Genomic DNA, 13,277 nt, shown 5'->3' with positions numbered 1-13,277 from the left:
CCTGATTAATTAACCCAATTAACTAAGTGTAATTGACTATAACGTTAATTAATGCTGACTATGATCTGATAGACTCACTACAGTACAAAGCGATATATAGCCGTAAAAACGCCGATATATAGCCGTAAAAACTGCTCATTTATTGCCTTTAAGGCGGAACAAAGTTCGCCGGGTCAGCTAGTGTTAAATATATTACACATATATTATTCCAAGCCCCACTTTGACTAAGAGTCTCTTTATTTCCTGAGACGGAAGGAGTGCATGGGCCCATTTGAGGTCGGACTCGTAGTGGCTGTTGGTTCGGCACCTACATGCAAAGGATCTCTGATCCTAAGGGTTATGACATCCGCCAATATTGAACTTGCTCAATGTTTTGCTTTTATAATATTATAGTGGAAAATAGAAGATTTGCGCAGCGCGAGTATGCCCAAAAGGGCGAGGCCTCGGCCTCCGGTCCGCGGAGGTGGACTAAGGTTCCGTTACATTAATTAATTAATTAATTACACATATATTACAATGTATCTGTAAATATAAGATACACGTCCTTTTAGAATGGTATACCGGCAAGAATTATCCACTATATCTAAGTCGGCATGGTCATTAGTATAACTAATACATTCTGGTATATTTTGGAACATACTAGCACTATGAACCTTGCCCCTCAACAATTTGGCATATTGATTTTTTTTAGCAACGCCCCTTGAATTTTTTGTTTTTTTCCTAAAAAAATTATCAGATCCATGTAAGCCCTTAATATTCATATTAAATCGTGCTTCAAAGACAATACATTTCCCATTTGAATAACATGGGATTTCGGCGCATTTTACATTCAATTTTTTACTTCTAGGCTAGTTAATCTACAAATATGAGAAATACATAGTTTTGTAGGAAATTGAACACTACAAAAACGGTCTCTTATGGTTTTTTGATAAATATGCAGGTTTAAAAGTTATTCAAAATTAAAGGTAAACTTATAATTAATTTTTTATTTTTTTCCTGTGACCTCAAAATTATCATTATTTCTTTAAAAGTAAATTGTTTATTGCGGAAAATATTAAATTTTAACTGTGTTATTGAAAAAAAGACTGTACGATTTGAGTATCCGGGTCCAAAATAAAACTTGATTGAGAGTCGAATCGTCTTATTTTCTTTTAAAGTTATCGATTTGCCGACGATTTTTTGATAAGATCTCGACTTTTTTGACTTAAATTAAATTTTAATTAACTTTTTGAACGTTTTCATCTTATATTGATCTTATTTCAACTTATTTATATTTTTTGGTCTTAGTTTGAACTATTCGTCTTAACTTTAAACACGATAATCATTCGCCTTACTTTTGACTTGCTAAACCAAGTCGAAAAAATGTTATTTATTCGGCTGACTTTCACCTTAATGTATAAAAATTATTTTACGTTAATTTTGACTTTTTCGCCTTATAATTTAAGTCAAATAAGTCAGTTTCGACTTGACTTAGGCTTCCTTGCCTTACATTTTAAGTCGAATAAGTCTAAACAGTGTCAATTTTGACTTGATTTCAACTTTTTCGTCGTAAATTGTGACTAAATAAACCAGTTGAGTCTAAACCAAGGCGAAAACGCAATGTATTTCATATTTCCGTGAAGAAAAGTCGAGTTTGTCTTGTGAAAAACGGCTCCAAAGTTCAACTTGGTAAACCAAGCCTAAATCAAGTTTTATTTTTGACCCAGGTAACATATTGTTTTTGATCTTCGTTTTTAGTTAAAGTATTAATATATTCTTCTGTTAATTTGACAGCTCTTTCTGCAGTATCAATGACTACTTGTAGGTATTTAGCAATTTTTTAATAATGATTTCTAAACTCCACCAAAGAATATTTAATAAAATAAAGTGTCGATCAGTATGTAAAAAAATTTATTTAATTTGTCATATTTTTAACTTCCCGCTAAGAAAATTGAAAATTAGTAGAAATTCAGAAGTTATTGGTTTCGGTCCGATTTTCTACAGCGAATTCCTATTAGATTTTGACGTTTTGAGGTTCTAGGAAGCTATCCTGTCTAATCTCACGATTATGTCTAAGTGTATGTATGTGTGTACGAACGTATGCATGTAAATATCTATAACTCTTAAACGGATGAACTGATTTTGATCGTTAAGAAGTCATTCGACGCGACTTGTTAATATTTAAAAGCCGTAGAAAATTGAGCCTAATCGGTCAAGTGCGTTCGAAGATATTCCAAAAATAAATTTTTTTTTTTTGATTTTTTTGAAATTTCTCAAGAACAACTAGAGAAATTAATTTCGAAATTCGATCAGCTCGAGAACTCAATAGAATGTGTCGATTGCCGCCTCAACCGTCTTAATCGGTCAATTTGTTTGAGAGATCATTGAAAAAAATTGTTAAAAAACGGCTTTAACCACTCAGCCACCGAATTGCCTACACTTTGGGTTGTTTTAAAGATCCATGTTAAGGATACTTCTAATGAAATTCCGAAAGTAGCTAGAAAAAAATTATCAGAAAATTTTTCAATCAATTTAAATTTTTTTTCTGTCAGTTCTGTAATAATACATATGTTCCTTAATTTTACTGACATAATGGTCTCCAGAATAAACTCATTTGAAGTGACTTACAAGAATGATTTAAAAACTTAAAAGTGAGGGAATGACGACTAACGTGAGGGAAAGATCTTTACAGGCAATTCTTAAGAATCAATACAAAAATTATTCATTTTTTATAGAATATCTTGTTTTTTATTTTCATAATGTTTTTATAACTTCTTTAAAGAATACTAACTTAAAAACTATGAAGCATTATTAATATTGCAATTTGAAGATTAACAAAAATATTCTACTTCCTTAGAAACCTCAAAATCTCTTATAGAGATTTTAGAACACAGTTAAAATCTTTGTAATAGCCTACTCAGTCTCAAAGTTAATAATATATCAGTCGTTCATAGATCAGAGTCTACAACCTTGCTATCGAATCTAACCTTAAATCTTACAGCCTGAGCTGATCTATTTCTCTTACTGAATAGCATTCTCTTCGAATCAATTTTGGAGGTTTAATTTTCTGTAAGAAATCTGTCCAGGGGTACAGCTGCTCATCCTTGATTGTTGGCCATCTCCAGGATTTGATTCTTTTTTCCATACTCTTTATGAAAGCGGCTTCCTCAGAAACTGAAATTATTGTTCCTAGATAAATTTCATGGTTCCATCTGATAAGGACATAGTCACCTATATCATAAGTTGCATCCATGAGAGAATCGTTACTAATAGAAAACTTATTAGAAGAGTGAAATACAAGATTTTATTGGACACGAGTAGTATCCCAGATGAAAATGATGACATTTTCATATACATTTAGAGCAAGAAAAGCTTCTGAATTTCAGCATATCACCAGTAAACATAAATTGGTGAATTTTTTGAGTTCCACGGAATGCGATAATAGTGCCTGATTGTTTGACGAGGTCTTCTCTTTTTGCGATATTATCAGTAGTAATTTCAAATAACATACTCGAAGGACATCTAACCATTAAAATGTCTTTTAATGAGCTTAAGTCTACAATATCTTCACATTCAGCTACGGCTATGTCGGCACTTCCTTTTAGTGTACCTCCCACACCATCAGGTGAACCTTTGCTATGGCCTGGTTCTGAATCGTGCCATGGAAAGTATGATGTTCCCGGAAATAAATCATTTATATAATAATATACTATATGGAATATAAACTTATTTTTTTTTTAATAGGGCCATCACTCAGTATGTGGATTCTGTTGATGTTTACATTTTTAGATTTAATTCATTCGATAATTGGTACTAAGTGAGCCCACACTGCTATTGAATCATGTCTATTATCATCTGATAAAGAGCAAAAAGTTTGGGCTTTAAAAATATCATTGTTACGTACATATAATACACCGGTATGAAGTGTTATTTGTTTTTTTGCCCTGCAAAAATGGACTGCTTGTATTTCTTCATTGTATTTGGAACAATAATTTTTACTAAAGTCAATATGAGTAGGAACTTCGTTCTTAGTCGAATTTTTTTTAAGTTCGGAAATGGTCCGATGTTTGTGAGCTATTATAGCAATGTATTGAATGAATGAAGGTAATATTTCTTTTAACTTTTGTACCAGCTGTCTAATTGGCACTTTCATTTCTTTTTTACCCGGCTTACGTACCGTCTTGGTCTTTTTATCTTTTTCAACAGAAATAGTATCATACATCGAATGGACATTGCATGTTATCATAGCTAAAAATCTTGTTGAGTTGCAGCTAGGTAAAGCTTTACGTTCGTGTAACTTCATTGTCATTAGTTGAACATTTGTGTGGATAATACATTGGCAAGTATTTCGGTCCTTTATGTTCGCGTGTGAAAAAATTTCCTGATCAAGCCTCATATGATCTGATATGCTCATATATAATTTTCGATATATTCTGATATAGTCTGATATGAAAATTGGTCATATCTAGCCATATCAACTTGATATGTCGATATCAGATTTGATATGTCTTGATCTGACTTGATATGTTCGTATATAATTTCTTTTATATGTCCTGATATGACCTGATATAACCTGATAAGGGTATTTATATTTTAATATGCTTGTGAAAAAAAAATCTTGATCAGGTTTGATATGGCTTGATATGCCCTGATATGGGCACATATACTAGGTTCTTCGAGTTTTCTGTACACATACGTTTGGTAAAATAATTTAGAAATGACCAAATAACGTAACATTGTTCGGAAAAACCGATTTTATAATGATTCATAAATCTTATGAAGTCTGTTAAATATTTTAGTTTACCGCATTTTTAAATATTTTAAAGTATACAAACTTTGTTGAAAAATTTTTCCAATAAGCTAACGAGACCAATTTCGAAATATCTGAGAGAATTTCAAATTTTTGTAATAAATTTAAATATAAAAAACTAAGATTTTAAATTGAAAAAAGTTTAATTAAGTTTAAAAATCTTGAACTTCTTGTTTTTTTTTACCAAACGAAGTAGTTCTTGCCCCGTTAACAGGTATACCGTTAATTGTCCAGTTACTCTATAAACAATAACGTAATTGAATATAATACAAATAATCAAATCATTCTTTTATCTGACTGCTTTAATTTTCTTAGGTTCAATTTTATCCAAATAGATATAATCAACATTACATTTCAAGTTTGTGATTTGGCAGAGCGGTTAATAGATCAGACTTTTAATCAGAAGTACTCGGGTTCAAGCCCATGACCCGGCTAGATTTTTTTTTTTTTTCATGACAATTATTGCATACACAACTTTACAAAGTTATATTCAGTTTGAAACGGGGTGAAATTTACTTATCATCAAGAAAAATCGTGATTCTCCGCGGCTGCTCAGTTACCCGAGCCGTAACCCCCAATGAGTACCCATTAGAATTTTTCGACTTGTCGCCGGGTGCGCTAATTAAAGAAGCTCGGACTTTTGTCCTAAAATTAATTAATTGGGGAGGCCATTTTCTGGAAGTTGGCGAAAATGGCCGATCTAAAAATATATAACCACAGGACAGTAGCGAAATCGGGAAGAGTCGGTCGAGCCGACAAGCTTAAGGAACATCCATATGCCGTGCCTTATCCAGAAGACCGGAAACTAAGAAAAGACCAAAGGAAGCTAGATAGACGTCAAGGGTATTATCCGGTGAATAAGTGGCTAAAGTAGGCTAGTTTAGAAGCCATTCTTTTCTCAATTCTGTGTTCGTTCTTACACCAACATCGTAATAATAATATTCGCGTGGAGTTATTTTTTTATTATTTATTAATTTAACTTTTTCCAATGAAATTGAAATAATAAATAATAAAAAAAATAATAATAATTTTCATAACACAGAATGGTGAGAACATTTTAAATTGCAGTAGATGACAACCACTGAGCCCGGGCTTGCACGCGCCCTCTAGCTCAGTTTACTGCAGCTCTGTTACCTACAGCGTGACAAAATGTAAACAACTAATTATTTTGTTTTTCTAATTAATTTTTTTCGTGAACATAATAGGCCCCAGGAGATTGGTTTTTGAAATTTCCTATTCAGAATTTGTCGCCCTTTAATTTAATACCAGTCATCATAGGGTTTTACATTAATAGATAGAAGTTTTTTAATGAAAATACACGGTGTCTTGGCTTCCCCATTGTTATTTTATCATGTATACAAGAAACGCGGCTGAATTGAGCTTTCTTATTATTATTTTCGTAATCTACGGAATGTTTTACATATTATCAATACAAAAAAATCTAGTAGTTAATTTCCCCCTACAACGCTTAAGAGTAAAAAGTGAACTAACTGCTTTCAAGCTCCTTGAACTCGAAACCGTTGTTGAAAAGACATTCATTATTTTAGAAGGGTTTACTCTTCGATCTCGAAAATACTTTTGTATGCCTTTGTTTTCGGAAAATAATGTTTTTTAGCATTTTTTCTACAACGATATCTCTCGAATTAATTCACCGATTGAGACGGTTACGGTAGCAATCGACGTATTTTATTGAGTTCTAGAGCTGATCAAATTTTGAAATTGATTTATCAAGATGTTTTTGAGAAATTTCAAAAAAACTAAAAATAGAAATTTTTTTTAATTCTTTGGTAACGGTTTCTCTTGAAGGAATGAACCGATTTTGATGGTTAAGGTGGCGTTCAACGCGGCTTACAAGGTTTTAGAGCTGATTAGATTTTGGAATCAATCCTTCTAGTGAATTGTAAGTTATTCAAAAAAAACATTTTTGAAAAAATTTTATTTTTCAATTATCTCCAAACGTAACCTACCGATTAAACTCAAATTTTCAGTGCTTATAGGATTTAACAAGCCATGTCGAATGACACCTCGACGATCAAAATCAGTTTATCCGTTCAAAAGTTACAGAATATTTACATACGTACGTACGTACATACATATATAGACTCGGATCTTATCTTGAATTTAGTCAGAATAGCTTTCTAGAACCTCAAAAGGTCGACATCTGTTGGAATTTTGATTTTTGCAAATCGGGGTGAAAATAATAACTTCTCGAAATTTTTGAAAATCTTCGATTTTTTTAGCCGGAAAATAAAAATATTTTTCAGTCCAATTTAAATAGGAAAATAAATATTTGTTGAGCTCTTAGTTAAGTTACTTAAGACTAACTTTCAAGACCGTCAGACTTGGAAAAAAAAAAAGATTTTTTTTTTAAACACTCCAATAGATATATTGGCGGATATAGATAGATCAATAAATAATCGCAGACTGGCGACTTCCAGTTCTTAATCCGAAATGTCTCGATTTTTCACTTGAATTTATGATAGAAATTCTCAAAGTACTTAGTAAAGATAGGAAAGGGCAGAGAAGGCATGGTTTTTTTTGTATAGAAAAAAATTATAAATCATGCATTATTATAAGAGTATGAAGACGAATCTTAAACATTTCACGAGAAAATTCGTAGAATTAAAAATGCAGATGTTCCCAAAATGTTATTCAAAATTTAGAAATTGAAATATAGATGTCTAAATGGTTTAATTGAAGTTTAAAAAGACGCATTGTAAGTAAGAAAAAATCCAAGGGTTTTTTTTCAATTTTAGGCAACAATGCAGAAATCATAATCATAAGCACAGTAAAACGTCGGCTTATAGCCATAAATCATTATAGAAATGTTCAAAACAAACGTGAATATATACTTAAATATTTATAAATGAAGTTTAAAGTAATGTTAAACGCTTCAAAAATGCAAATAGCTCATTTATCTTGATGTGTTCTGTTTCGTGAAATTGAGCTTTAAGCAAAATGAAATTACCTCAAGATCATAAATGGTAAGCATCATGTGAGTTCGATACACAGGCTTTTCTGCTGTCGATGTGACCTTGTATTTTCGACTTTCATGAATCATTCTTCCATCATCACCCCGAGTCCAGTAATTGAGGGAAGTTGGATGAGCTTCTGTGTAACATTCAAGTGTAACTAAATATCCAAGAGGTGCACCTACGAGCTGATGTGGTATTGAAAGCATTGGAGAAACTGCAACGATAAGGATCAATCAGATTAATTCTTCAAATTTCGTAAAATCTTGCGGTATTATAATTATATCTATAAAAAATAATCTGAAAACCACCTGACCCTGCAGGTCAGCCCAAAAACTTCCCACTGTTTATGAACTCAGGAAGCTCGGAAACATTGTTACCTGTAAATTTTTGAGCTCGAAGAGCTCAAAAATTTGTTAGGCCGGTAAAACGTACCTATACTAAAAAATTATAATTTTTGTCCGACAATATCTTTGGATGGAATGAATCGATTTGAACTTTCTTGGTGGCAATCGAAAGAGCTCAACAAGACTTAAAACCGATTACATTTTGATGCAAATCGAACGCGTGGTTTATAAGTTATACGCAAAAAACCAAAAACGAAAAGAAATTTTTAATTTTTATTCATCGTATAACTCGTAAGCTACATGACCGATCTACCCCAAAATTTAATAAATTCTAAGTTTTTATGAGCCCTTTCGATTGCTACCAAGCGCGTTCGAATCGGTTGATTCGTTCCAAAGATATCGTCGAACAAAAAAAGTTTACATACACACACACACACACACACACACACACACACACACACACACACACACACACACACACAGGCACACACACACACACATACACACGGACGTCCATCCAGGAATAGTCAGAAAAGCTTCCTGGGACCTCAAAACATCGACATCTGATGAAAACTCGATTTTCGATAATCGAACCGAAACCAACAACTTCCCTTTTTTGAAAATTTTCAACTTCCGGCTAAAAAAATTGCAAATTTTCAAAAATTCGGGAAGTTATTGGTTTCAGTCCGATTTTCGAAAATCGAATTTCTAAGAGATCTTGACGTTTGCAGGTTCTAGGAAGCTATCCTGACTAATTTCACGATGATATCCGAGTGTATGTATGTATGTATGTATGTACGTACGTACGTACGTACGTATGTAAATATCTAAAACTTTTGAACAGATGAACCGATTTCGATCATCGAGGTGTCATTCGACGCGGCTTGCGAATATCTGAAAGTAGAAAAAAAATTAAACTTGATCGGTACTGCTCGTTCAGAGATATTCCAAAAATAAACTTTTTTAAAAAATGTTTTTTCCGGATAACTTTTTACGGACTCTATGGATTGATTGTAAAATCAGCTGGGCTCTGAAGCTTCATAAGCCACGTCGAATGCCACCTCAAACATCAAAATCGGTCAATTCTTTCAAGAGAAACCGTTATCGAAAGTATTAAAAAAAAAAAATTTGTAGTTTTTTTAAAATTTCTCAAAAACGACTAGATAAATCAATTTTAAAATCTCATCAGTTGTAGCACTCAATAAAACGCGCCAGTTGCCACCTTGAACGTCTCAATCGGTTTATTCGTTTAAGAGATATCGTTTGAGAAAAAATCGTTTGGTAAAAAACGTTTTTTTTTCGAAAACAAAGGCATCCAAAAGTATTTTCAAGCTCGAAAATGTATCTACAACAATTTTTCGAGCTCAAGGAGCTCGAAATAGGCGGGAAGCTTTGGAGCTGGCCCGCAGGGTCAACCAACAGACCGATTTTTTTGAAAATATACATAAAAAGAAAGAATTACTTGGACAAACTTGATAACTTCACTTGAAAAATAACACTAAAAATGGCAAAAAGCCATCTGGATCACTGAATCAGCGCTAAAAAATCTTTTGAACTTTCATTCCTCTTAAGAAATCATCAAAATACGCAAACTGTACGGTTCGTTCCTGTATAATTGATTAGTTAAATAAGTACAATTTATGGAATTATTATTCTTAATTTGTAGTTTCTGATCCGTTTAAACGAAAACATCGCTGATAAGCATTTTTAGAAAGTTGACGCAGTCTATCCGCAGACAATCCAAAGTGCTTACGTAGATAAGAGTCAGACTGCTTCGATACTCTCATAGAGACCCTGAGATTATTATTATTTACTGTTAAGTGGTCATGAAGTCGTAACTCCATACGGTCATCCAAAATACGTAAGAAATCAAAACATATAAGATACATTGCTGTAATTGACATACAGTAGGAAATTATTTAAATTTCTGTAGCACATTATTTATATGACTTATACTTAATCTATTCTTAATCTCAATCATCGTTTAATCAAAAAAAAGAAAGTAAGAAAGAAATGCTCACAAATGACGCTGAATAGTTAGTTATTTTTACTCAAAAAACATTCATAACTTGATTTACGGAATTTAAGAAAAGTTAGCTGTTGTGTATAATTAACTAGTAACTAATTCTAAACTCTGATAGCACTAACTAGAAATGACCTATCATATTCAGCACGGTAGCAACTTGGCAGCAGACTATAATCTTGACGAATATCACCTCTGCAACAATGACGCTCTATAATAGATAAATCATTTCTAATTAATAGTTTTTGGTTGAGATACAAAGCTTTATCCATTAAACAAGATAAGAAAAATTTACGCCTTGAGTTTAACGTGAGCCGGCATAAGTTTTTGTAATATGCTATTAAATGCTCATTCTTAGTTATCCAAAATATGTAACGAACACATTCATTAAGCTTCTTTCGTAATCTCGTTTGTTGTTGAGTTGCAATATCAGTGTAAATTACAGCACAATATTCAAAAATCGAAAATATTAAAGTCGCAACTAATTTTTTCCTTAATTGTTAATTAAAGATAACACCGTTTATTTTGAGTTGCGCAAGTGTTCTCATGCTATTCTTACAAATTTTAGTAATTTGTAATAACTAAATAAGTATATTGATTAGAATGACGCCAGAATATTTTACCGATTTACATTTATCAATTTAAGTACCATTAACAATAATATTAGGAAATAGGAAAGGACCTAGCACGCTACCTTGCGACACACCACTAAAAATTTCTTTCCACTCAGAAATGCTGATATTATTGACTATTACCGTTTGCGATCTGCCTTTTAAATAAGAAATAATCCAATTATTCGAAATACAATCAAATCCCATACCTTTTAACTTATAAATTAATATTTCAAAAACTACAGAGTCAAACGCTTAAATAAATTCAAAGAGAATAACAATTATTATCCTAAAATTTTAACACTGCATCTTGCGTATTTAATCCCTGACAAAAAGCAGTTTGAATCTCATCAAAAATACTCTTAGATGATATGTAGTCAATAATTTGATCATGGCACATCGCTCTGACGATTTTGATAACGTACATAGTAAAGAAATAGGTCTGTCTTCCGAGTAGTTAGTTGGACTACGTAGTTTTTGTAGTTAGAATAAAAGACTGCTTCTAAGATGAGGGGAAAACTCCTGATGAAAGTTATTGATTGAATAATGCAGTAATATGATTTTAAAGAGAAAGTCATAAAATCTTATAAATTTTAATCTCAAAATTATCAGGACCCATAGAACCAGAAGTTAATCTCATTAATGATTTTTTGACAGTATTGTTATCTAGAACTTTAAACTCAAAATTATTATTGCATTTAATTAAACATTTTTCAAAGTAATAATACTCAATTTCGTCAGTAAATGAGTCCCAAATGAAAAAAATCATTGATGAAAGATTTAAAATTTTTACAACTTTTTAAACGGAGCTCTAAATATTTTTTCTTCGAATGTCTAATTTTACCCTTAACTAATCCACACAAATTAAAATACTCTTTATAAGCAAATCCCGATTTTTTTTAATTTTGATGTCATAAATTAATATTTTGATATATAAATAATGGAGTGTAAAAAGAAACTCATTTAATCAAAGGCTTCAGGAGAGACGAGTGCTGCACTGAATCCAGATCTAGCAGCTTTTTTTTTTACTCACCATCATTATAAAGTAAGCCCCACAAATAATTATAAATTTATTAACACTCTACTTTGGAGTGTCATTTGGCACCCTAATACTTCACCTACATTATCTCCTGTATTTTTGGGCACTGCGACCGGCCACCCCATTCAGACCAATAGTTTATCTTGGCCTGGGCGCTGCCACCGGCTGCTTAGCCATTGTAACGGGGTAAAATTTAATTTATCATCAAGGAAAATCGTGGTTTCCCACGGCTGGTCAGTTACCCGAGCCGAAACCCCAAATAAGTACCCGTTAGAGTTTTTCGACTTGTCGCCGGGTGCGCTAATTAAAGAAGCTCGGACTTCTGTCCCAAAATTAATTAAGTGGGGAGGCCATTTTCCGGAAGTTTCCGAAAATGGCCGAGCTGAAAATATATAACAACAGGACAGCCGCAAAATCGAGAGAGAGTCGGTCGAGCCGACAAGCCTAACGGACGTCCATCTGCCGTGAGCCTTCTCCAGAAGACCGGAAACCAAGGAAAGACCAAGGGAAGCTAGAGAGACGCCAACAGTATCATCCGGTGAATAAGTGTTAAGTTTAATGTTAATATCGAAGGGCTGTGCATATATTAATTCTCGGCAGGTAAGCCAGAATTATTAAATTAATTTACATTGAGAGTAAAATTATTAGAAGTATTAACAACTTTGTGTCTTGAATAGAGCAAATTCTCGGCAGAGAGGCCAGAATTTTGAATTATTTTTATCATTTAAAATACTTATTATTATTTAATAATTAAAAACGACGGGATAAATTAATTAATTACAATTAACTAATAACAGCCCAAAATTAATAATTTTATAATTACTAATAATTAAGATTGGAAAAATTTCTCGGCGTGGAGCCAGAAATTAAATTGGTTATAAGCCAAAATTTATTATAGTTTAATTAATAATAATTAATAAGAAAATATATACATAAGAATTAGTGAGACTAAGAAAATTCAATAATCAAGTGCTGTGAAAAGTAGTGAGAAAATATTGAGAATTTAAATAAACAAAAGTTGAAGAGAATAAATTGGTGTCAGTAAAATCAGTAAAATCTTGTAATGAAAAATCTAAAGTTTAACGCAAAGAAAAGACGCGAAATAGAGAGAGGTAGCGTCAGTTACTCGAGTTAGAAAATTTACGGAAAATTATTAAAAATTAATTAAATGATTATATATAAGAGAAAAATAAAAAGTAATTAAATTAAGTAACCTAAAATGTTAGTGAGAAAAGAAATAAATTAAATTCGGTGTGTGTGTGTGAATTAAGTCCTGTGGATAAGAGAAAGATAAAATTCAATGTGTGTGTGTGTGTGAAATGAAATAATTCCAGGGGAATTTTTAACTAAATATTTTGGGAAATAATTAGATCCAGGGGATCTGGCAAGTTGCCAAATTTTTAATGGAGATCCAGGGGATCAGGCCAGGGGCCAAAGTATATTTATAAAGTCCAGGGGACTAAATTTAATTAGATCCAGGGGATCTGGCAGGTTGC

The 13,277-nt window shown here is 32.2% G+C and overlaps 1 protein-coding gene across 1 annotated transcript in view; it reads right to left on the bottom strand.

The window, feature by feature from the left end:
* LOC128667338 (lachesin-like) overlaps positions 1-13,277 on the bottom strand; it is a 1,084,098-nt gene that overhangs the window by 246,475 nt on the left and 824,346 nt on the right. Inside the window, exon 7 of the mRNA XM_053736998.1 lies at positions 7,758-7,978. Within this exon, the coding sequence (XP_053592973.1) occupies positions 7,758-7,978 (221 nt within the window). The remainder of the gene's footprint in view (positions 1-7,757; positions 7,979-13,277) is intronic.

The sequence above is a fragment of the Microplitis demolitor genome, chromosome 2, assembly GCF_026212275.2.
Source record: "Microplitis demolitor isolate Queensland-Clemson2020A chromosome 2, iyMicDemo2.1a, whole genome shotgun sequence".
NCBI lineage: Eukaryota > Metazoa > Arthropoda > Insecta > Hymenoptera > Braconidae > Microplitis > Microplitis demolitor.
This window is presented reverse-complemented; position numbering and strand designations above follow the sequence as displayed.